This window comes from Chionomys nivalis, chromosome 10 (genome assembly GCF_950005125.1).
Source record: "Chionomys nivalis chromosome 10, mChiNiv1.1, whole genome shotgun sequence".
Taxonomy (NCBI): domain Eukaryota; kingdom Metazoa; phylum Chordata; class Mammalia; order Rodentia; family Cricetidae; genus Chionomys; species Chionomys nivalis.
In genome coordinates, this window is record NC_080095.1 from 66,039,071 (window position 1) to 66,062,996 (window position 23,926).

At 45.3% G+C, this 23,926-nt stretch overlaps 1 protein-coding gene across 11 annotated transcripts in view; it reads right to left on the reverse strand.

The window, feature by feature from the left end:
* Positions 1-23,926, reverse strand: part of Npas3 (neuronal PAS domain protein 3) — an 819,740-nt gene that overhangs the window by 20,339 nt on the left and 775,475 nt on the right. For all 11 annotated transcript variants that reach the window (XM_057783322.1, XM_057783323.1, XM_057783321.1 and 8 more), the window contains 2 exons: positions 6,182-6,375; positions 2,259-2,365 (listed from right to left, as the gene is read on the reverse strand). In XM_057783322.1, coding sequence (XP_057639305.1) covers positions 2,259-2,365; positions 6,182-6,375 — 301 coding nt within the window. The remainder of the gene's footprint in view (positions 1-2,258; positions 2,366-6,181; positions 6,376-23,926) is intronic.

Consider the following 23,926-nt stretch of genomic DNA (forward strand, 5'->3'; position numbering starts at 1 on the left):
TGTGTGTGTGATTGAAGATATTAAGCGCTACAAGAACATTGGAATTTCAATCTGATTAGGATCAAAATTCTGCAGGATCAAAACACTCCTTTTCCTCCCCCTACAGTTTGACTAATTGTGCACTACTTGACATTGTGCGGTTACTCCACAGCATGGCAGCTAAGTGTGTGAAGTGTATTTTACTGTGCAGAATTATCAGCGCCTTCTATTTGTTTTTCATGTATTTAAGGTTATTAAAAGAACTCAAGATGAGAAGTCGTGTGTGCGCGTTAAAAGTATGAACTCAATCATTGTTAGGAGGCTAAATCATAAAGCAATAGCCAGTAAGTCAATATCAAGTAATGAAAAAAAATCCCAGCATTTGAAAGCATACCTTCTCTGTTTATTAGCTCGCAAGATAGCAGAGAAATTAGAACTGCATAGTGGTGGATGGCGGAGTAGTTTATTTCCCAGCACTTTTAAATGACTCTGGCTACTGAAACAAGACAAGAGTGGATGGGAAATGATGCCAGGAAGTGTATTTGCTGGAGACTTTTGCCTTTGGGAAGGCATGAGTTGCATGGCCTTGCATTCCCCGGGAACTGTATTTTTTTCAAGCTGTGTATCAATTCTGAGAGAAACAAAATGGCGTCATCAAAATAAAGCCCACAGATGACAAAGTTCTTTTCAAATCAGCAGCAGGTTTTTGAATTTAGACCTTAATTAAGGCTCTCAAATGAGAAAGAACGCCCTGCTCAGCCCTCCCCCAAAATGGGGAGGGGTCATTGTCTTGAAAACAGTATCTTTGTTTTTTAAAAAGTCTGTACGCCTGGCCTGTGGTGTTCCAGAAATACACCCGCTGGTCCCTTCAGAGACCTGGAGTTTCTAAATTTTTCCTGAATCCCCAGCAACAAAGAACCTGATGTTTCTGTTCAGGAAAGAGCATCATTTTCTCCCCCCAATTAACTGAAGAGCCATCTGCTTCTGTGATACATAACACCCATTCGTTCTTAGCCACAAGTGTGTTTCCTGGCTCCCTGGTGAGCAATATCAAGGCACGTGCCTAGCGTCGGGAGAAGACTGGGCTAGAGAGCAACCATGGTCAGGCTGGGCCCAGGATCTGACATTGACTTCAGTCTCATGCCAGTTTTGCTAATGTAGAGTTCAAAACATAGTACCATGGTGTTGGCCACGTAGAGACTTGCTTGGGCTAGCTAAGTCTCCATCAGGCTCTGAACCGCTGAGCTGAAAGTGAAGAACTGATTGCAAAAGGCTGGATATCTGGGGGAGTAGCTCTCCTCAGCTGTGACAGGAAGGGGCAAAGACTCCCATGCTGGTTCTTGGTGACAAAAAGCCTCCATCTTTAACTGGACTACGTCATGGGTAGTACGTCGCATATATTGAAAATTGGGCTTCTGAACTGTGTAGAACCTTCCAAGAATGTAGCTGACAGAGCTGATTTTTCAGGAAGTCTGTAGAAGGGTTGTATTCTTGGAGGAGGGAACTTCCACCAGTTCCCAGCTTCCTGAACCTCTTCTGCAGAAACAGGCTGGCGTACTCTGAGAGAAACCCACATGCCGAGTCCGTATGTGAGCTGTTGCTTAGACTCCACCAAAGTGTGGCTGCTCTTGACTCTCTTAATACAGAAGGTCCCTGTGAGTTCAGTCTGAGGTGAGGAGCCCAGAGCAAGACTCAAAGAGTAAACACCAGTTTCTTACTCCCAGGAATGGAAATCAGAAGTCAAGGCTCCTCCATGTGAGCCTCTTTCGAGAAAGACACTGTTCTTGACAGGTGCTGTGGTCTTGTGTTCTGTCCCTGCCCTGCCGGACTCTGCCTTTACCCAGTTTTCGCAGCTTAGGCAAGTAGGCATTTTTTCGAGGCTCTGGACTATTTGAACTTGTCTTCGACTGTGTCTGGTTTGAAACCGAAACCACAAATTTTAAAGTGGAAATTGCTGTCTAGAAAATGAAGGGGTCAAGGAGGCGTTTAAGACGGAGGTTCTTTCTCTCTGCTTCCTGCGAGCGACAGCACAGAGACCACACAATTCTAGAGGAGTGCCAAGAGATGGCAGAATTCCCTGCGCCCAAGGCCCAGCTTTCAATATAAGACCAATGCCAGTTACAATTATAGACAGCTCACTGTCTCCCATGGGGTGACAGTCATTTCAGATATAGACAGGACACATGAAGGGGCAGGTCAGCACCGAGCCCCACGATGTCAGAGAGACAGACAGACAGATGACATGTACCTAGGCTACATCCCCTCAGAGGGGTACTTACAGTCCAGGTGACTATGCCTGATCCCTTCCACATCCTCGGCATGGATGAAGTGGTAACATCGTTTCCCTACGATGTCTACAGGGGTCAGGTCCATGTAATCACTGATCCTGCAAAAAGAACAACCCAGATTGGAACCCAGAAAGCAGGAAGCTAGAGAGACTGTCAAATAGTGCACGAGGCTGAGCTAGCCACATTTTCATCACGCCAAGTACCTCTGAGGATGAGGCACTCGGAGCAAACGCTCTCAGCAGAGAAGATTATCTCTGTGGCAGATAACATTTTTCAAAATTTGGATATGTGCTAGATCAAGCAATTGCATTTAAGTAATTAGGTAGGTTTTCCCTTGGCATCAGAATGCACATTCAGACAATGTAATTCCATGAAATTATTGAGGAACTGTAACAATGCAGGATCCTCATTACAAGCCAAGATAATTCAAGGTTACATAATAAAATAAAAACATGTTATGTTTATACCGAATGATTAGAGACACCTTTCATTTAAGCAGATTGGTCTACTGTTGGGTATTTCCATGAAAAAGGGATTCAACTGCTTCTTGGCACAAAGTCCAAATTGGCATTTCAAGGGATATAATTTAAATGCCGAGACATACAGATGCCTGGGGGTATTATCTTTTTTAGTCTCAGTCATTTGGGAGCTCGGCTTTCACTCCTGGCTCTTTTAACTGGTGCTTTGTGGTAGATGCTACACAGAAACTTTTAAACCATTCCAGCAGCTTCTTCTGGGCCTGCACTTGACTGTGTATGTGTGTGTGTGTGCATGCGCGCACACACGAGTGCCTGCCCGCTGTCCTCAGGCAGGGCAAAGGAAAACAGAACCCACACTAGAAAGCATGTAGGGGGCACTGCCTTTTTTATACAGGCATGTATAAAATGCCTATTGCCTGCCGTATCATTCATTTTGGTTGGTAAAAAATTTTGTTTAACTTAATTTTATAGTCCTTTTAAAATTACTTATGACATGGGATCTATTCACATGTAGAGCAAATATTTGGAAATATCACCTTTAAGAGATATGAGATTAGCCCTGGGAAACTATGCCTGACCCACAGGATAGGGAACTAAGAAGGAACAAAATGCCATGCAGTTAGCTGGACATGGTGGCACGTGCCTGTAAACATTCTGGCAGAGGCAGGAGGATCTTTGTGAGTTTGGATCTAGCCCGGTCTACACAGTGGGTCCCAGTACAGCCTAAATACTTGGCTAAATAGTGAGACCTTTCTTGAAAACAAACAAACAAAAAACAAAAATAAGTAAGTAAATAAATGATTTGGGATGTCATTAAAATGTACTACTCCATGTAGTGAGTAGATTTCTCAATGTCCAGTGATTGAAATGACCTTTCTGACCAAACTAGAATTCGTAGTAAGAGAAGATTCCTTGGGGGATGAGAAGATGATTGGTTGCTTTGTTTGTGAGCTTGCTTCCCAGGGACAGTTAACATGCCTTTCTGCAACAAAAGGGAAGCAGAATGTCACTAAAAGACGTTCTTGATGTCTGTGGCATTTTCCAGCCCCTGAAAGCATTAGATGTTAGCTTTGTCCTGGGCCTTCCTAAGGACACAAGAATCGCCAAGGAGCAAGCTTAGCTTCTAGTTAACAATTCTCTAATTAAATAATAAACCCTTGGAAAAAGCCAGGCCATTGTTTGGTTAACTCTTGATTTGGATGAAAACCTTCCAAAAATCAGGATCAAGTCCTAAAAATGGACTAGAGTCTGTTGCGGTGAATGCTGTCAGTTTGGGAGTAGAGGAGTTCTTAGTAAACACCCGGGAGCGGCAGGCAGGAGCTCGACAGGCCAGGAGCAGAACTATCCTTCCCCTGTCCTTGTTCCATCACCTGTAAATAACTTCAGGACTTGGTGGGGAGAGTCAGGAATGGAATGGGATTAGCAAGGCCCAGAGGTTGGCATTTTCTGTAAGGCAAATATGCAATTTCCCCTCAATAAAGGACTTTTTCAGAATTGCTGTCATCTTCATTTGGGGGAAGAATTATGCATTGTTTTGGTTAATGGAGTTTTTTTTTTTTTTTTTCTTCTCTCAGCTAAGAGCAGGTCACAGAAAATAATCTCAATTGCTAGACTGGGATATTGAAAGCTTGTTAGAAAATTAGTCACTTGATCACAGCAATGAAAACTAGTGACATTCTGGGATAGGACAGCTGTTGGAAATTTGGCAGGTGAGTGGAGGCAGGTTTTTGGAGGGTTCTGAGGTGTGTCCATTTCTGGCAACCCGTCTCCCTTTTTTTGGTCTCTTCCGCTCTCTCACATCTTAACTTAGAGACTAAGGACTTTGTAAAAGCTCATTGCGTTCGTCCAGTGTGTGTATATATGGAGTTCCCCTCAGAGGTTATTCGGAATGGGTCCTTACCATTCACTCTGCCACTGAAGGAAAACAGGACAATGGGAGCCCTCACGACATGTGGCTAAATCAGGGGCTTGTGAATCCTCCCTCTCCAAAAACAAGCTGGCCAGGCTGACAGAAGCGGTGATGGTACTTACCTCAGAGAGCAGGCAGAAACGGGGCTGCGGGTGACTTGCACATGTGTGGGCCAGCAGGCACAGATAGTTATTCATTAAAATCAGTGGCCACTGTTAGCAGACGCCCACTCCTGCTAATCCTTCCGTCTGGCTAACTTGTCTTTCCTGACATCCCGTGTGCCCTCTAGAACACCCGCGGCACACCCAAGTGGACAATCACAGTGAAGATTTTGTGAGTGCCAGCAGAGCTTGAGCATGGTTAGAATTACTTATTGCAAAACAGTGACACATTCGCGACACTGTCTGCCCCACTGAGCCTCAGAGCTCAGGGAAATTCTTTCCTATGGCTGCAAATGGACCATTCCTGAAGTGATCTCGGCTTGTGGCGTTAGTAGCCCTTCCCAGTGGACTGGGTAGACGCAGGCGCTTCCGACCTTCCTCTTAGCTAGTGTCTGGAGAGGTCAACTGCCCAAGCCACTTGACCATTCTGTTCTCCTGTTTCCCAGGAGTTCCCAGGGCTCAGGGGACGCACACTGCTCCAAACCTGATAACAGTCTATGGCCCTGAAGCTCCTTCCCTCAGCTCCTTCCGTGGGTCTCGGGGCAGAACCAGGGGACGGGCAGTTTTGCCATGCTGCTTTCCCAAGACTGATACACAGGTAGTCCCCACGTCCTCCCCTCTCTCTGCTTCCCGATTGTCTCCTCACGTCCGTCAGATGGACTGGTGACTTCTAGGTGAAAGGCCAGTAAGGTGCCCCATCTCCCATCACCGTCCCTTGCTTTGTGCTTAATGGAAAAAGTGAACTTTCAAACCAAAGGCTAAAAAGTCCTTTTTGTAGAAGCTCAGTCTTGGGGAAGAACTGCTAACTCATTTCTAGGATGAATCATCTTTTTTTTTTTTAATTGATAAAAGAGAAATCGTCGCATGACAAAGTTTTATTTAATACTGTTGCCAATTCCTTTTGCGGCAGATTTCCTCGGGGGGCCTCGGATTCTCATCTGTCCTATGCTGTGTCTGGGAGGATACTGCCCGTCAGATGCAGGGCCCTTGAATTAGTGGGAAGCAGGTCACCCAGAGGCATAGGAGATGCCTTTTACTGTATCATTCTGCCAATAGCATCTCAGTCCTGCTCTCTACTTAGGTCCTCAGCCAAAACGGGCCTTCTCTCTAGCAATGGATGCCTGGGTATCCCAATTCATTCAATTGCTGTCCCAAATGGAAGTCAGGGAAGCAATGTAAATTTTAAATAAAAAGCATGTTTGGTGTCAGTCCAAGCAGCCATTAAAAACAAGATCAGGGTTTAATGTGCCTCCCTGGGAAAGTAAAAACTCTTCCAGGCAGCCAAAAACAAACCTTCACCAATGGGAAGTGTGCAATGGAATGAATTGAAACCATTCATTTCAGATGAAAAAGAAATCAAAGTACCTATTTTCACAGTAAATGATATTGAGGTCCATGTTTACTCGAGTGACGAACATATGGCAGTCAATCCTGACTTCATTGATTGTAGGGGGAGGCAAGGCGTGAGCCACCACCACGAGACCCATGATTTGGCTGGGGACCGTCCTCCCGTGGGACAACGACACTCTGAGGCGAAGCCGGCCTGTTATGTGAATCACCTGGAAAAAAAAAATGAAGTACAGGACACCAGTCAGACGTACATCCCAAAAGTACAGCTTCTTTCTCCCAAAGAAGGAAAAATCTCATCAGAAAAAACAATGCGAGGTTGTACCTTCTATAGCATAGCGGCTGTCAGCGTGGCCTCAATGTACTCATGGTGAAGCATAAATACATACTAGTCTTTCCCAGATAGCATCGTTAGAGTGCTGTGCTGTTATTTTAAGGACCCCTCCCCCAACACATTTATAGGAAATTCATCTTCACATCATAGGCCTAAAATGCTGAGCACTGAGCTAGCTGCAGAAGGAAATGTTTGAATTATTAGCCCTTGTTAGTAAAAGATGTCCTTCTCTCTCTGATTTCGGGGTGAGAGAGATTGCATGCCCATCTGCTTTTTGGAATTCATGACTCATGGATTTCCTTCATTCAGAAAATTCAGTGAGTTTTACAAGAGTCAGACTGAGGGTGAAGGCATAAATGGATTCTTTTGGGGACAGACATCTCTCAAAGGGTAATACCGCCTGACCAAGAGTTTTGCGACTGGGTGGGTGCTGCGGGAGACTGGCCCGTAATGCATTCCATGAATTCACATTCAGCAGAGTCAGGAACATGCACACCGTATTTGTGGCATCTCGGATGTACTTGCCTAGGAACTCCTGGAGGAGTATTGGGTGGAATTGTTTGGTTTATGAGCCAAAGTGTTACACACCACCCAGAATGGGCAGAGGAGACCCACAGGGTCAGCTTTAGGAATGATGCATTAGACAAAGCCATAAATGGGTGAAGACCGTGAAGGGTGTCTATTCTGTGCTCTGAGAAGGTAGATAGAAATGGGGTGTGTGTGTGTTGGGGTTTGGGAACGCATGAGCACACACGCGTGCCAACCCTTGCAGCATTCTGAGGCCCCTGCTGTGTGTGGGATCATCCAAAACAAGGCCAAACAAGAGACTCCCGGGTTTCGCTCCACAAGGAGCCCTGTTTAGTGGCTGAGTTTCCACGTCTGCTTTGCTCTCCAAATCCATCACGAGTACCACACCACTCCTCAAGATTCCACATTTGCTCCCTCACCGTGAGGGAGAAGAGTGGGTTGTAGATTCCTCTCTTCTTGCTTTGCCTTGCCCCTCCAGAACAATACATGACCATCTGGAGTCTGCTCTCCTTCCCAGGGGCTCGACCAGCAATTCCTTTTCCATTTTATTTTTTTTTTCTTCTCTTAAGTTATTCTGTTTTCCAAAAGCAATGCACACTCCTGTCAGTCAGGAAGCGGGATCAAAGCTTCCGGGGCTGCCCTTCAGAGTCCTGGCTGTTGTAAATAATGCCTCTCTCTGTCACCCTTCACATGAGCGCCGAGAGCCCAGGAGCGGGAGACACCAGCCAGGAGGATTATTTAGGTTATTTCAGCAGCGGCTTTTCGACCACCCACATTTGAAGTTGAGTAAATTCATACTTAATGCACCTTTGCTTTAAGCTTTGGTCAGATGAGCCACTTTATGAATATTTGAAACTGTTCCTGGAGGCAAGGGTGCTAAAACACCATCAGAGGCACACATTTTTTATTTTTTTTGCAAGACCTCATTAACTAATAAAGAAATAGCTAAAAGAAACAGGATTAACTTCACAGGAAGGGTGTTGCAGCCCCATCCTCCTCCCAGCTAGGCTTACATAGATGCTCATTTATCATGATCTGTCTTGTTTTATCAGGAAAACTCAGCCTCACAGAAACAGAGATCTATAAATGCCCAGAAAAACACACCCAGAGATGATATGCCAAATAATCCCCGCTTGATATTCTATTCCAAAGTAATTTCAGGGCATCGGGGCTGGAGCGCATTTAGGGAAGGCAAATGAGGAGGTGCTCCTGCATTGCCTTTGCCTGTCCCTGAGCTCCAAGCTTGACTGTGGTCATAGCCCTATTGGAGGACAGACAAAGCAGGGTCCTGCTGGGTCTAGACTAGCAGTTACCTGATTCTCCTACCCGAGGCAAGTCACTCAGCCTTTCTGTGTCTTTGGTGAAAGTCTGGGAAATCCATTGCCTGCCCAGTCACTCGGCTTAGAAACGGCGAGTTGTCTGGATTCTGGGTCTCGTGCGAGTGGTCACTTGAGCACCATTGTGCCCGATTTTTTTTTTTAATGTCAATACTCTTACTGAATGAAACATTAGACTTATATGCCAGATGGCAGCTTGCTGCTTCCCTAAGTAAGTCGATGATGAATCTTCAGGACCATTTTCCTTAGAACCCGAAGCTCATATTGCCCAGAAGTTCTGGGATGCTGTACAAATTATGCAGGAAAGAGAAAAAAGAGAGGGGGCAGGATTGAAAGGAATTCTTTTGGATCCCATGATTAAATTTTAGTGTTAAGCTATTATGTCTTCCCAAACCTATTTCATAATGCTTTTTACCATCATGTGACTGGTTATGCTCAGATTCAGAATGAGTCTGATAGCATTCATACCAACATTGAGAGAGCTAATTTTTTTTTGAATTTCATTATTGCCTTTAGGTTTAAGAGGTGAAAGAACAAGAATTGTCAAGAGGGCCTGGGTTCAAATCCTAGCTCTGATATTTAATGATGTCAAGAGAACTGAAACAACTCAGTCACTAAATAAAATATTAAAAAGACTGCCATAATGATAAGATACGCATGTGTCCCTCCGTATCTGAGGCGTTGGCTCTAGGACTCCCTAAAATACTGAAATCTATATATAATTCAGAACCCCCCTCTTTTGAAGTTGGGTCCAGCTGACCTCAAACTCATTATCCTCCTGCCTCAGTCTCATGAGTGCTAGAGTTATGGGCAAGCATCAATGCTTGGCCCTTTGTCAAGTTCTTTATATAATAAAGTATTTGCAGAGATCCTGTGAATATCCTCCTGTATATGATAAGTTAGACCTAGGTTACTTTTACTATATAGTATAAAAAGACAAGGAAAACATCTGTATATATTCAGTGCAGATGTGATGACTTCACCCCACATATTTTCCCTCTCTCATTGGTTGAAAACTTGGGTGTGAGATCTATGGATACAGGATGCCAGCTGTCCTTGGCAAAGACCTTGATCTCCTTTATTTATTTATTCATTCATTCGTTCATTCGTTCAGTAAGGTTGAAGAAAGGTGTGCATGATCTTGCCGGGCGCCAGAGAACAGACCACAGGGATTCAAAGAGTTCAGATGGAGCAAGTCAAAACATATGTAATTCCTTCAGTATGTTCATTAGGGAGAGATGATGCAGTGGCTGATAGGGACAGTGGCCCCCAATCCTGGTATATGACACCTTCACCTGTAGATTCCTGGTCTCTCTCCCTCGGGTTCTGATTGGCAGGGCCTGGCTGAGACGCCAGCATTTGTGAGATGCATCAGAGAGGATGCTAACAACTATGGAACATCTGGCAGATGCTCTGGTTACACCAGTGGTCCTTTACCTCCATACACACTGGGATCACCGAGAATGGCCCCGAAAGTCTCCGTAGCTGTGCCCACAGCCAAATAAACAAGGGTCTCAGGGAGTGGGCATTGGCATCAATGTTTGCACATAGGTCTTTCAGGCCACTGAGGCGAGAGAGTGGGAATGTATATTAATTTATGTCTGGTCTAGCAAATTCGTTCATAAGAAAACGATGGAAATTTTTTTTTGTGATTGTAAGGGCAGGAAGAAAACTTTTGACTAAAAGTATAGGAAGACTACATTATATTGTTGACATAGGTAAAATCATGGAACAGTGAGATAAAGAGACCAACAACAAAACATAGAAAGAAGGGACCTGTGGGGAGAACCCAGGGATCCTGGGACATTTCAGTTGGCATGGCAACTAGAGAGACAGAGATGGACCCCAAATTTCAGTAGAAGTTGGGCCAACATCACACCATCACTTAGGTGTCAGAGGTGGGGTGGAGGGGGTGGGGGAGGTGGAGGTGGGTAAGAGCATGTGTGCATGCAGGCACCCACTTGGATATGTGTATGTTATATTTGGAGACCAGAGGTCAGTGTTGAGTATCTTCCTTCATTGAACTTGGAACTCAACCATCCAGTGAGGGTAGCTGGCCAGTAACTCCAGGGATCCCTCTGTCTCTACCTGCTGGGAGCTGGGGTTACACACCTGTGCTGGACTGCTCTGCACCCAGGTTCAGAATCCCCTGCTTGTGCAGCAGGCTCTCGCTGGCTGAGCTGTCTCCCGTGTACCACAGCTAACTTCTGAGCCTGTGTCACAGCACAGTGATGACAATGGCAATTGGGAACGCAGGAACGTTTGACCGATAGTCTGTGTTGAACATCCAGAGCAGATGGAGAAGGTGCCCAAGAGATGGACAGTAAGAGATGGGTATCTAAATGGGCGTGACAATTGAAGGTATTGATTGTTCTGGAAGGTTCTTTCCCCCTTGGAGATGACAGCTAAAAACTAAGAAACCCAATGACATTATCAATGGAGAAAACACAGATAGAAGGAAAATGCCAAAGGCAATTTTTTTTTTGGTCCCTTTGAGTACCTGAAGCCTAAGGCAATGTATGTTTTTTGGCTTTTTTTCCCCCCTAAGCAGAGGCTTCCTTGCTCTGTAACAGTCGGAGCCATCCTCTCTTCATCTGTGGTCAGGAGATGAGAAAATGAGAGAGCAGGAGGAGGCAAGAGCATTTGTCTAACTTTTATGATAGAGTATGGTTATACTATCCATTTTATAATGAGTTATGATTCTTATGTGGTATATAAATTCAGCTTTTGCATTGGAAGAACACAGCACACAATGATTTGGGGCTATTGAGGTTTCAGGCATCCACTGGAGAGTTTTTGTGTGTTTGTTTTTGTATTAGGAATCAGATTGGACTCGGAGCCCGTGCAGATGGACGGAGTCCACCACTGAGCCACGGGGAGTCTTAGACTATGCCTCTTGTGGATAAGAGGAAAATGCTGTACTTTTGTTTAAAAAGGGGGGGGAGGGCAGAAAGATGGCTCAGCAGTAGAGAGCACTCATTGCTCTTCCAGAGGACCTGGATTCAATTCCCAGCAACCACACGGTGGCTCCCAACCATCTGTAACTCCTATTCCAAGGGAACCAGCACCCTCTTCTGGCCTGTGTGCACATGGTGCACAGACATACATGTAGGTAGATACCCATGTACATAAAAAATGTTTCTGAACGCTCCTAGTTGCCCTTTAGTGACATCCTAAAATAAATGCAGGCTTGTATAGAATCTCCAGTTCTAGATGCAATATTCCAGGGAATGGCTCTACCCTCCTTGGAATGTAAAGGATACAGATGGCAATGATTATAAATGCAGATATACTACTTCCAAGTCCAAGAAAAGCAACATGATTTCTTTGAAATGAAAGAGAGATTGTAGGGTAGAATTATCAAAATTGGAAGCAGGCCTTTGATTTCAGTCCTGGTTCTGATAACCATGGCAAGCCATTCATCTTGGCTAGGATAATATTTCTTCAGAGAGAAAATGGTGGAAAAGAAGTATACCTCGATGGTCTCTAGAGAATTCTACAATCAAACACCCAATGCAGGGTACGTGGCTTGCTGCTCCGTCAGTCTACCCCCACTACTGTCCCCACTAATGCCTGCTGGGACGTTCAGAGGACAGATGGGAACTGGTAATGTACCATGAAAATTCCATCCTCACAATTCCTCTCACCATTCTTATCATCAGGAGATGCCCAGAAAGGCAGAAGTCCTCAAGGTTCCTCAACTCCTTACATAATACCGCCTGGAGGCTGATCCCACCCTCATACTAAAACCAGGCAGAGCTGAATTCCTTTTTTGTCCCAAAGTGAAAAAAAAGTCAGGTTCTTACTTGTGCTTTTCTCTGATGAGTGGTGTGTGTGATGCTGTGTGTGTGTCTGCAGAGCATAGGAGAGTGTAAGTGGTAACCAGCCACACCGCCTGGACGCACGGCCATTGCTTTTCCTCACCTGCTCCGTTCGCTTGCCTGCTAGTGAGACACACTTAGATGTGTTTCTCAGTATTGGCTCATTATAAACAAGCCCATTACAAGACTTGATAAGACCTTACCTACTGATACTCAAGAAAAAATGACCCACAATGGAGACCACATCTGGAAGCTGAGCTCCAAATGAAATTTTGGTTCTAATCTTAGGAAACACTGGCATTATCAAAAGGCAGTGCTGACATTATTGCCACATGATTCAAAGCCCAGTATATATCGAGGGTGGGCAGGGGACAGACAGGGCTATAAGCACAAAAACTACAGATCTCTGAGTTCAGACATCTTCAGAGATATTTTACTTGTCCTTTAGGGGGTGCCTAAATTTATCATAAAAATTAATCTTCCTTCTGGCATTCTGGTCTCTTTTCTTTTTCCCTTGTAGAAGTCTGGTTTAGAATATAGATGACATCAAACCAGTAGCTTAAGAGGGAGAGTCAGCTGGTTATTTAAATGGTGAAGGCTTTGAGGTGGTCCAAAACTTGGGAAAGATAAGGGCTTAGCTGGGTCTTTAGAACCAAAATAACTAGCCTATAGCACAACCACTTAATTTAGATAGGGACAATAATATTGACCTTGTAGATGCTATTTCATGCAAATTCTTCTAGAATGTTCTTTTGAGTATTTAGACTATTGATAGGTTGGAGACTACTTGAGCAGATTTTCTGTATCTCTGGTTTCTACAAGATATCTGAAAATCAGCCAACCAACCACCTCCCTTCTGAGCCCTGGGTGAGACCAGGCCCCTTTATATCAAACAGCTTGGAGCAGAAAGTTCAGAACCTTTAGCCTCTCTGGGAGGCAGAAGATAGCATGCTATTTTTGTTAGAATTCAGGCATTACGCTGGTCTGCCCACAGGGTCCTCATCTGCAACCACTAAGAGCACCACCTGTGCGAGTGTGCTAGTTAGTACTCAGGCATTTATACTAGCTAACCCTAAGGGTCCTGACACAATATGTCATCAGCTGCTGCCACATAGACTCTCCCTGTGCACATGTGCTATATGCTCTTGACAAAAGGCAGTGCCCTTCTGTGTTCTCTCCTGCATTCACCCCCAGAGGCCAGTCTCTGCAACCCTTCCCTTCCCCAATAAACCTCCCACGTGAGTTCTGTTGTATGGTGTTACTTTCCTTCCCATCACTGCCAAGCAACGATTTTTCTTTGTTTTTTTGGCAAGATCTCAGATTTTGGTTGTAGAAACTGACTTTCTAAAGTACAGTTGTAGGTTGATGTAAGTTACTTCAAGTGGGGAAGGCTGACTTCTCGAGGAGGAGGCAGGAATGTGTGGAGGTGATTCAGAGGAAATGCGCTATGCCAGGGAAGAGAGCCCGTGGGGAGGTCTGCTGGAGGAGAGGGGGCCCTGGAATGTCACCAGGTAGGCATGGAATGGAAGGTGCCTGTGAACGTAGGGGATGGTGACAGCCTTTCCGGGAGTCTGTCCTAAAGAATCACCTTAATAACAGGGGTATTGATATTGGACAGAGGGCATAGGGAGAGTTTCAGATGGGCTCGCGTTGGTGGGGATAAGAGGAGCAAGTCTAGGCACTAGAGAGAGGTCTGAGCAGCTGTAAGAAAGAATTCTGGCAGAGATCAGTCTTTTGGGTGGAAGGGTTATCACTCTGTGGCGAGCATTAATTTTCAGGGACTCTACAACATCGCTTCAGATTTGGATGGTCGCAAGGAGGAAGCGTGACGTCGCAGGGACGTAAGACGCTTTATTTGATCCCGTGCCAGCGAAGGGAAGTTGGAAGCAGATACAGCTGGAAGGCTCCAGGACATCTGAGATTGTGACAGGAGCGAAGGGAAGGAAGAGAGCCAGTGTGCACCGACATGCTCGGGTCCTGTCCCACCAGGCAGAGATGTGGGTGAACACGGGATTGGTACTCTCACAGATGGAGTTCCTTAGATAGCTCAGCGCGCCCAAAGTGATGAAAAAGGCCAGGTGCCAACGGAAAGCACTTGAGCTGAGCCCTTTAATTAGAAACCATAACATATCTGATGTTGATATCGGGGACTTTGTTTAAACAAAACAGCATAAACAACTTCTAGAATTGGTGGTTCTTAAAATCGGGTGTGCACAAGAGAAAGAAGGCCTGTAAGGAAGGCGGATTCCCAGGTCTGGCTCTCACGAGGACCTGGGCATTGGCCTTCACTACTGCCTGGGATGGCATCTGTTGGCAGACCCGACCATCCACCCAGCTGCAGCTCCTCTCCACAGAGAGCTGGCTGAGCCTATGGATCCTAATAAAGGCCACCCAGGGGGCACGTCATAGCCTGCCTTCCAAAGGAGAAAAGCATGTATTTACAATGAACTCTGTCCTGAAAAACAGCCAGACCTGGTGTCTTTTGGCTCACAGACAATGGAGGATTGGCACCTGATAAGCAGGAGGCCTGAGCTGCTGTGGGCTAGGGCCATGCTTCCGGTGCCTGAGCTTTTCTCTGTGAAAGGGTCTGCCTTCTCGGTGGCTACCCCACAGTGGGCTGCTCTGTTGTGCTGGGAGCCTCCTGGGGGAGGCTGAGTTCTGCCAATCCCCTCCCCCTCACCAGCCTGCCCCTGGCTCAGCTCCTGATTAATTCAGGGGAATCCAGGGTGGTTAACCCTTAATTTGATGACTCCAGTGGGGAGCCGAGGGTCCTGGTAATTCATCACCCTTGTTTATTTATTTTTTAAATAGAAATATTTTCTGAGCAACAAGTAAAAATTCATTTTTAAAACCCACATTTAATATCAATTAGACAGTGCATTCTCTCCTTCCGTGACTGTATCCTCCTAACGTAACAGTTACTACTCAAGTTCAAAGATAAACCATGAAAAATAGAACTACAATAACAGCCAAGGTTCTCAAAAATGGGCCCAGACCTCAGATCTGCTTCCTGTTCCCTCTGGAGAAAACAGTCTTTCTTCTACCAAAGATTTTTTTTTTTTAATTGGGGTAGTTTAACTAAGAGGCTGAGATCTCCTTAACGAGATTATGTAAATGTATGCCAAGGATATAAACCACATTTTCTCCGAGAGTGGAACACTTCAAATATCATTTAATAAAACAGGACCGTGGTAGAAACACCTCTATAAATTGTTGTGTGGCAAAGCAGGAAGGCTGAGCTGTACACATCTGATCAAATTTCACCTGATTCAGTTACTTTATTAAAGTCTCCTAGAGAAGGACAGAGGACCATTGTGCTGCAAGGAGAGGGCAACTTTCTTATTCCCTGTCACTTGATGTGGAGGATGGGCACCATCCTTCCTGGCCCCCTAGAACCTCTTGTGGCTTAGCGCCACTGACAGGGCAGAGAGGCGGTTCTCAATATAACAGGCTGCAATTGTATCTCCTGACCGTGTCAGGAGACAAAGATGATTTGGAACAAGTCTCCTGCCAGGCAAGGAATAAACACTGGTTTCCTACTTCCTCCTCTTGCTCCACTTCCCAGAAAGGAATGCTATGGTATGAGAGACACCGTCTTTGGAACCCGTAGGACCTTTTCTTATTAGGAAAGATCTACCATAGTCTATATTTGGCTAGAAACCAAGGCAAGGATGTGTCTCTTGCCTTTGCTTACACCCTGCTGCGGTTTTAGGTCTATTTCCTGGGTTCGGCATCCAGTCAGGTTCTAAGGCTCCTATTTTTCTCTCAAGTTTGCTAGCAGAATTGTATATGGATGCTCTAAACAATACCAAATCTAACAAATGTTTAAAGTCAGCTGTGAGCCATGAACCAAGTGCTCCCCTGGGCAAAGATGGCAGTCCCAGCCAAGAGGAAACATGAAGGTGGCCCCACAGAAGGGGGCACCCTGCTCCACTCCTCCTTCATCCTAAAGAACTATTGGATAATAATCACTGGGTTTTAACCAGAAAGGGAAAACTTGGAGAAATGATTTAGATACAGAGTGGAGCTAACACTTTTCTTCCTCAGTTACAGGGGTGGCGGAATTAAGAGAGTTACCCACAGCTGCGAGCCACCCTGACCATCAGTGAAGGGCAGTCTCCTAGAGTAGTTTAACTCTCCTCTTAAAGTAAAATCAAATAATGATATAGCATTAAAACTGCTTGACGATTAAAATTGTTTAAAGCAAATGGGTAAGTTATATACATTTTAGAAAATTATTTAAAATCCCAGTATTCCATGAATGTACACAACAAGGTCAAACCTAAGAGTGACTGCTTGTCCAGGACTCCCTACCAGTCAGAATATTGTCAGAGGGCGTTTTCCTCTCTTTTCCTAAACACGTACAGTCGTGTGTGTGTATGTGCACACGCCTGTGTGCACCACGCGCATTTCTGCCTGCCTCCGTGTCTGCGTACATATAGAAACGAATTGATCACACTTGGACTTTTAACTTTCCGAGGAGCCGTGCACTGACCCAGGTCGTTATCCATTCAGCAGACGCAATCCCAGCACTCGCAGGCCTTCCGAGCCGCCACCAGCTCATTTGCGGCATTTGCTTTATTCAGCCATGATTAGAGATAGTCATTTGCAGCCACGCATTTGGAAACTCCTTAACAAGCCCCTAGCAGTGTCTTTTCTGAAGCTGTTTAAACAGCTGAGGGTGTGGTGTCAGCAGCGACAGCACTTTCCTCGGGCCTGCTGCTTCCCGTTGCTATTTCCAGGGCTTTATCAGGATTTCCATTTTAGAGAAAGGCTTAAAACAAGGAGCAGGGCGCAGAGATGCACAGCCCAGAGCCAAAAGGAGCTCTCATTTTGGGAAGATCAATTCTAAGAATTAAAATAGAAACCGCACTCTGTAACCTGAAAGCTCCCGTAGAAAGAGCCCCCCTCCCCCCCCCCATTTTCAAGAATACTTTTTGAAGCAATTGGCACGAAGATGGCTGTAGTGCAGACAGCTGCAAGTGTGTTCCTGGCAATAACATCATACACACTAGCAAGACCTTCATATGCTCAAGGTGACAAATACAAACTGACACCAGGAACTCAAGTGTGGGGACAAACAGGGAAAAGGGGAAGCATCTCGATTTAATATAAACCTGCATAGAGAGGGAGCGGGTCTTCCTTTTCATGGTTTATCACACAGTGCAACCTTCCTCTGAGTGAATGTAGAGTACACATAAAATTCTAGAATTATCAGTGGGTGTGGGGATGGCAGGATTTCCTCAGGAGTCCTTCTCGTGTGCTACACCACAGCTAGACTGCCAAAGAAAGCAGACATCCTTGCAGCCAAGATCAGGATGGGGTCTATTTAAGAGAGGAAAGTTTGAACTTGGAGAATTTGAGCCCTGGGACAGACCTTCTATAGGGCACCAGCAGAGGACTGGCTTCCTCCTTCCTGTGGCCTAGCTTTCTGCTCATTAAAAAGTCAGTACGATTCCATGTAACCCAAGAGCAGGGAAAAGGATCACGTTGGCTCTTTCTCCTGTGCGGAAGGAAGTGGAAAGAAGTTTTAGACTGTGCACACTGAAGATGTCGGGAGAGCATTCAGCTTTCCCTGGGAATCATATAGAATAGGAAAAGGTGCTTTAAAAAGTTCCTTCCTCAAGTCATGATCTGCTTTGCTATTTTATGATAAAGATTCAAGGATTTAGAGGTTTTCTGCATCTTTCTCCATCCACTTTTCAAATTTATCCCTGATTGTGACCAGCACGTTCTTTTCCCCTGAAACCAAAAATATGACTCCATTTTCACAGCCTTGCTAAGCGAGATTTCTCTGGCAACCCTCTGGAGTTCAAACGTGCTGTCCTTTTTTTTTTCTTGGGGAACGTTTGAAGTCCCCTTTAAAAATAATGCCTGGAGGATATTTTTCCCTAATACCATTTAGGGGAACTTGAAAGCATATGGCCCTTGAAGCGCAGAGGGTTCTAATGAAGCAATCAGTGGCAATGCTCCTATGCAGGCTTCACCCTGAGCAAGCGAGCAAGCATTCACACCCGGCCCGGATCAACCTTCTGAGCGGAGAGCAGTTCTGCCGAAACCCGTATCAAGGCATAGTGAGCCAGCATAGGGAGTGGGGACGTTCAGCCTTTGAAGGACGGAAGTTGCTGGAAAGGTTGCGTCAGCTCACAAGTGTCAGTGGCCAAACAAACCAATCTTGTAAACTTGTAAGCCATAGCAGAGCAAATATTCCTCTGTAGTCTGGTCCCTGCCCATGGTGTGGGAAGGGGCAGATAAAATTTCTTTGTACGGCTCTATTTGATGTAGCCCCAAGAAGCCCTCCCATTACCTCAGGTGATTCTCCACACAGCTAGGAAAGACTAAATAAAACAAAAACATGGGATATTAATGCGCTTTCCCCAGATCTGGGTGGAACACGCTGCCCTCCTGCAGTTCTTCAATGGCTCCTCCAAATCTATTATAATTAAAATCACAGTTCTTTGGGTAGAGTCTCATTAGTGTCAGAGTATCACATCTCTTGCTGTCTCCTTGGAATTTTAGCAAAAAAAAAAAATAGGAATGACTCTTTTGACTATTGGAGCTCATGACGGCTGAGAAAGAAGGCAAGTGTCTCCAGCACCTGTTTCCTTAGTTCTGCTTTAGTCTGGGCAGGCATGGCCCCCAAAGGAGAGGCTCTGAGAGGCAGTGAACCTCACTCTCCTGCAGTGTCTTCTTTGCCATGAACAATTTCGTAGGGAGATATGAGGTCAGTGGGTGATTGGCAGGTGTGTGGATTACTTAGATTCAAGGGGAGATGCCTCCCTTTTTCCTGGTTTCTCTGCGGTCAGATAATGCTTTTCACGTGTCCAGATGTGATAGATTCCACTCAAGCTGCATGCTTTCCTTCATCCGTTCGAGACTATCGCAGAGATTAATCTGCCTGACAACGCCCTAGGCTCTTGTGATGTGGTGGCACAAAGGACTGACTGTGGGGAGCGATGGGGTCGGCTTTATGTTTCTGGCTGCTCTGTGCATGTTAGACCATGAAGGACAGGTAGAATACTCCTGCAGAGGTCCAGGCGGGGGAGAAGATGGTAGCTCGGGAGATGCTACCTTACTGGATTTTGGATAAATGCTGAAGGCAGAGTTGGCAACTTCACCAACATTTGAGTTTCTAATGTATTTATGGGGTCTGAAGCAGGGCAGCATGGAGTAACAGGCTTCTGCTTTTGTCTGGAGCTTCAGAAAGGAGGGTATTGGCACTTCCAGATGTGGTAAGGACTGGAGGAGGAAAAAAAACCATCTTGGGGATGGCTTTTATTGAGAAGCTGTCAACATTCAAATGAAGATGATTCAACTGGGTGTCACCATTTAAATGCACTTCTTGGATGTCAACATTTTCCTCCAAATTTTATTCTTAAATTTCTATAATGCTAAAATGGAGATATTCTAGAAATTTTATACAGAACCGTTATAATAAATGCCCTTGGGAAAAATAGAGGAATTAATTAATGCTCAATAAATTATAAGGCTGGATTTCTTTTTCAGTCTATGTCAGATACGACAAAGAGTTAGTTTCTGATAACACAGTCCTGTGACTCAGACTGAAGACAAGCCCAGTGGATCGGGCAAGCCTAACGGTGGACCCCAGTAAGGAGACCTGTACAGCCCCAAGACCTTCTACCGCCAGACACATACTCCCCTAAGACATCACCTTCCCGTGAGTGGGAACCGATTTCAATACCTAGAAACTAAGAGTCCATCCATTCATCCCAGGCGCTTGTCAACCCCACATGTAATAGAATGGCTGGCACTGTGTTTAAGAAGGTTTGACTTGGATGCTTTAAGAGGGCCAACAGTTTCCTTAGGTCCTGCCCTTTCTCATATATGCCCAGGTTCTGGAATTTATCCGAGGAAGACAGCAGACAGAACTTCCTGGCAAAGTGTGCTGGCTAATATTTAGAGAGTGCTGGTCTACCTGGCGAAGGCTCCTCTTTAGGAATCCATGCGCACAGTGCACCTTCCCAGAGCAGTGACCTTCTCCCAGGATGGGGGACTGCCACTGTGTTTAGTTTCTTTAACGCTGCCACAGCGGCGAGGAGGGTTAGGGTGGTAATTTATTTATAATCAAGTATCATAAAGTCTTGGCAATTGGAATACTGTGCAGAAAAGTCGGAGGCGAACTGTACTGAGGCAGACCGTCACCACTTACAAGTAAGCACTGTGACAATCTTACGCTTTATCTACCCTTGGAAGCAATTTTGTCACTTTTAATTGACCGATTTTCCCTTGTTTGCTTAACATTTATTAATTGATTGTTATGCTCATGCAATTAATTCAAAAACTGGCAAGTTTAATGCAGAGAAATTAATTTTCTTTTACCAACATGCCACTTAAAATACATTTTTTGGAAGCTAGGGTTACCAGGAAATTACCTTCAAATTAATCAACAAGGAAATTAGATGGTGGTGTCCCTTGACATCTGTCAATCCAAAAGACGTCAGTTTCTTCCTTTTGTTTGCATGAGCTTTTCTGCTGAGTAAGGAATAAGAGGAACCCTGGCTTTTGAAGTGCAACCACCCTGCATCTTAACAGGAAGGAGAGGGAGGCGGTCATTTCAAAAACACGCTTGAGAGATTCTTAAGTTTCACTAAGAGAAACCAAAGGGGTCAATTTCACAAAGGAGAAACTGAAAACCAAGCCCATTACCTCTCCCTGAACACCTCTCCTGACACTTTTCTTTATTTGTGCCCTCACCACAGGATGGCACTCAGTTGGGACCCATTGCAGCAGACTTTCCAGGCAGACAGGCATGCCAGCCTAACACTGAGTGAGCCTTCTGGCACAGGAGGATGCCAAGCATAGGGTAGGGAAGAGGGGAATGCCCTAGGAGCAGGGCAGGGGCTTCCACAGAGGAGGCAGCGTTAGCTCGCAAGTTATATGGGTAACTAGGACTCATAGGCATCTAGGCTGGAGGACTACCTATAAGAGACAATAAAATACATTTTGTGTTCAGTACTCAGGAATGAAGAGATTAGAGTGGCACAGTTGGCCAATTCTGGGAAATGCGGTACTGGCTAAGGCATAGAGTAATAAATGTTACACAAAGGCATTGTGACTTTGTTTTAGAGATGAAAGGGAACCATTGTGGGAATCTGAAGCAAGGATGATAGGATTTGGCCCCAGATTTAGAAAGAAAACTCTGAAGGCTTGCATGACTTCCATCAACTAGTATTTCTGTCAGGCACCGTGCTAGGTGTTGACGCCATCATAATTACTGAGGAGCCCGCAGTCCACCTGTCTTTACTTCAGGAACAGTGAGACAGAGTGGAAAGGTGTGCAAAAGGAATGGCCAAGGAAGAGCCTGACCTGGTGGGGTAAGGAATGGCTGTGAGGAGGGCTGGTGTCCAACCATGCAGACCTGAGCCTTGGGTCACTTAGTCATTTCTATTGTTGTGATAAAAAATCCCCACAAAAGCACTAACAGTTCTAGGAAATGGTCATCACTGAGGGGAAACCAAGGCAGGAAAGTGGAGCAGCCTAGCTCCATCCATGTTCAAGAACATAGAGAAGACATTCTCAATACCTCTACAGTCTAAAACCCACTCAGAGAATGGTGCCACTCACATTCAAAGTGGGGCTTCCCTTGATTAACCCAATGAAGAAAAAACTCCATATAGGAATCTCCACAGGGCGATCTGGTCTTCCCAGGTGACTCTAGCTTACGTCACGTCGACGGTTAAGACCTACCATCACACCTATACCCCTTCTCAACTTGACATACAAACACATCCTGGTAACCCAAACCTCCTGCCTTTGCCCCTGAGGTCCCATACTCACCTCATAATGTAAAATACATTCCCAATCGGTCCCCCCAGTCTTTAAAAATGCCAACATTGTCAGGTGCTGGTGATGTATGCCTTTAATCTCAGCACTTGTGAGGCAGAGGCAGGTGGATCTATCTCTGTGAGCTTGATGCCAGCCTGGTTTACAGAGTGAGTTCCAGGACAGCCAGGGCTATTACCCAGAGAAACCCTAACTGAAAAAAAAAATCCAACGTTTTAAAAGTTAGAAACTTCTTAACTATAAGCTCCCAGAAAGTAAAAAACAAGTCCCAACATATTGACAGAGTAAACATTCTTCTTTCAAAAGAAGAAGAAGAAGGGGACCACCAAATCATGCAGCTTCATGCCTAGCGTCTGGGACTCGTAATAATATCTGAGTTCCTCCAGCTCTGCCGCCTGTGGCATACAAAACTTCTTTCATAGACTGAGGCTCCAATCCATCATAAATGCAGCTATTGGCAGATGTCCCGGCATCTCCAACATCCTGGAATCTGCAAGGCAACTAAGGTTTCACCTTCACAGCTTCATACAATGGCCTGGTCAAGGCCTCCTCTGCAGGGACTATGACCCTGATATATGGTGCCTGGCCTCAGCTGCTCTTCATGGTTCCCTCTGTCTTTCATGCCTTCAGATCCAATATCATGTGAATGCTTACGCTGCCAAGTTCTGCTGCCAGCTGAGCTGCGGAAGACCCACTTGGACCATAGCTGTATCTGCTTCGGTGTACTGACCCCCGGGAAAACACTTTGCTATACAGTTGCTTTTTGTGAGGCTTAGCATCCCCACAAGATGCACTGTGCAGGATGTGAGATCATCTCTTTAGGACATCCTCACATTAGCTCCAGGGCAGAACAGGAGATTTCCTTTCTGTGATGTTGTTCTCTTCACTCCCCCCTGCTTTCTTCTCCACAGCCTGAACGTTTTCCCATTCTGAATTCCTCCGACACACAAACCAGTCCATCGTCTCTGAGTACAACTTCACTTAGGTTTTCAGGACATAGGCAGAAAGAAGCCAGACCTGTGGCTACAATACCACATGGACAGCTGCTATCCCGGTGCCTGACAGGGTCCTTATCCCACTCAGAAACCTCATGAACCTGGCTTCCACTTTCTGCATTTCTCTTGGCATTCTTATCTTCAAAGGTAAGATTAAGTTCTGTTTCCAACGACAAATAACCTTTACAGCCTAACACGCCAAAACCTTCCTTCCACCTTCTTCCAACAGAATAGTTCCGCGAGGCTTAAAAGCCATACAGTTATCACTATGTGGTTATCACAGTGGCAGCCCTTCCTCAGCACGGGTCCGTCCCCAGTTTCCTTTCTATTGCTGTGATAAAGCACCCTTGACAACATGGGGAGAAAGAGCTCAAGCTAGCAGTAGTTCCAGGCTACAGTTCACCACCGTGGGAAAGTCACAGCGGCAGGGGCTAGAGACATCTGATAGTGAAGAAATCTTAGCTCGATTTCTCTCTTCTTAGTCCAGGGCCCCCAAACCAGAGAATAGTGCCTGCCAGTACTCACTTTCAGACTGGGTTTCCCCACAACAGCTGGGGCAGTGAGGACAGTTCCTCACAGACATATGCAGAAGCTAACCTGATCCAGATGCCCTCTCACTGAGACTTTTCCCCAAGTTTATCCTAGGTTGTGTCAAGTTGACAAAAACAGGTCTATCACATGGCAGAAAGAAATAAGGAGGACAATTCAGGATATGAAAATTGAATTAAATAAAGAGAGAGCTAATAAAATATAAACTGAAATGAAGCTGGAAATGAAAAATTCAGCAATTCTAATAAAAGCCAAGTGGAAAGCATCGCGAGAATGGAGCAGGAAGAAGACAGACGACCAGGGCCTGAACGTGAAGTAGAGGAACTGGGTTATTCAATTAAAAAAAGGGACAAAATTTTAAAAACCTATGTGAATGGAATAGACAGGAACTTTGA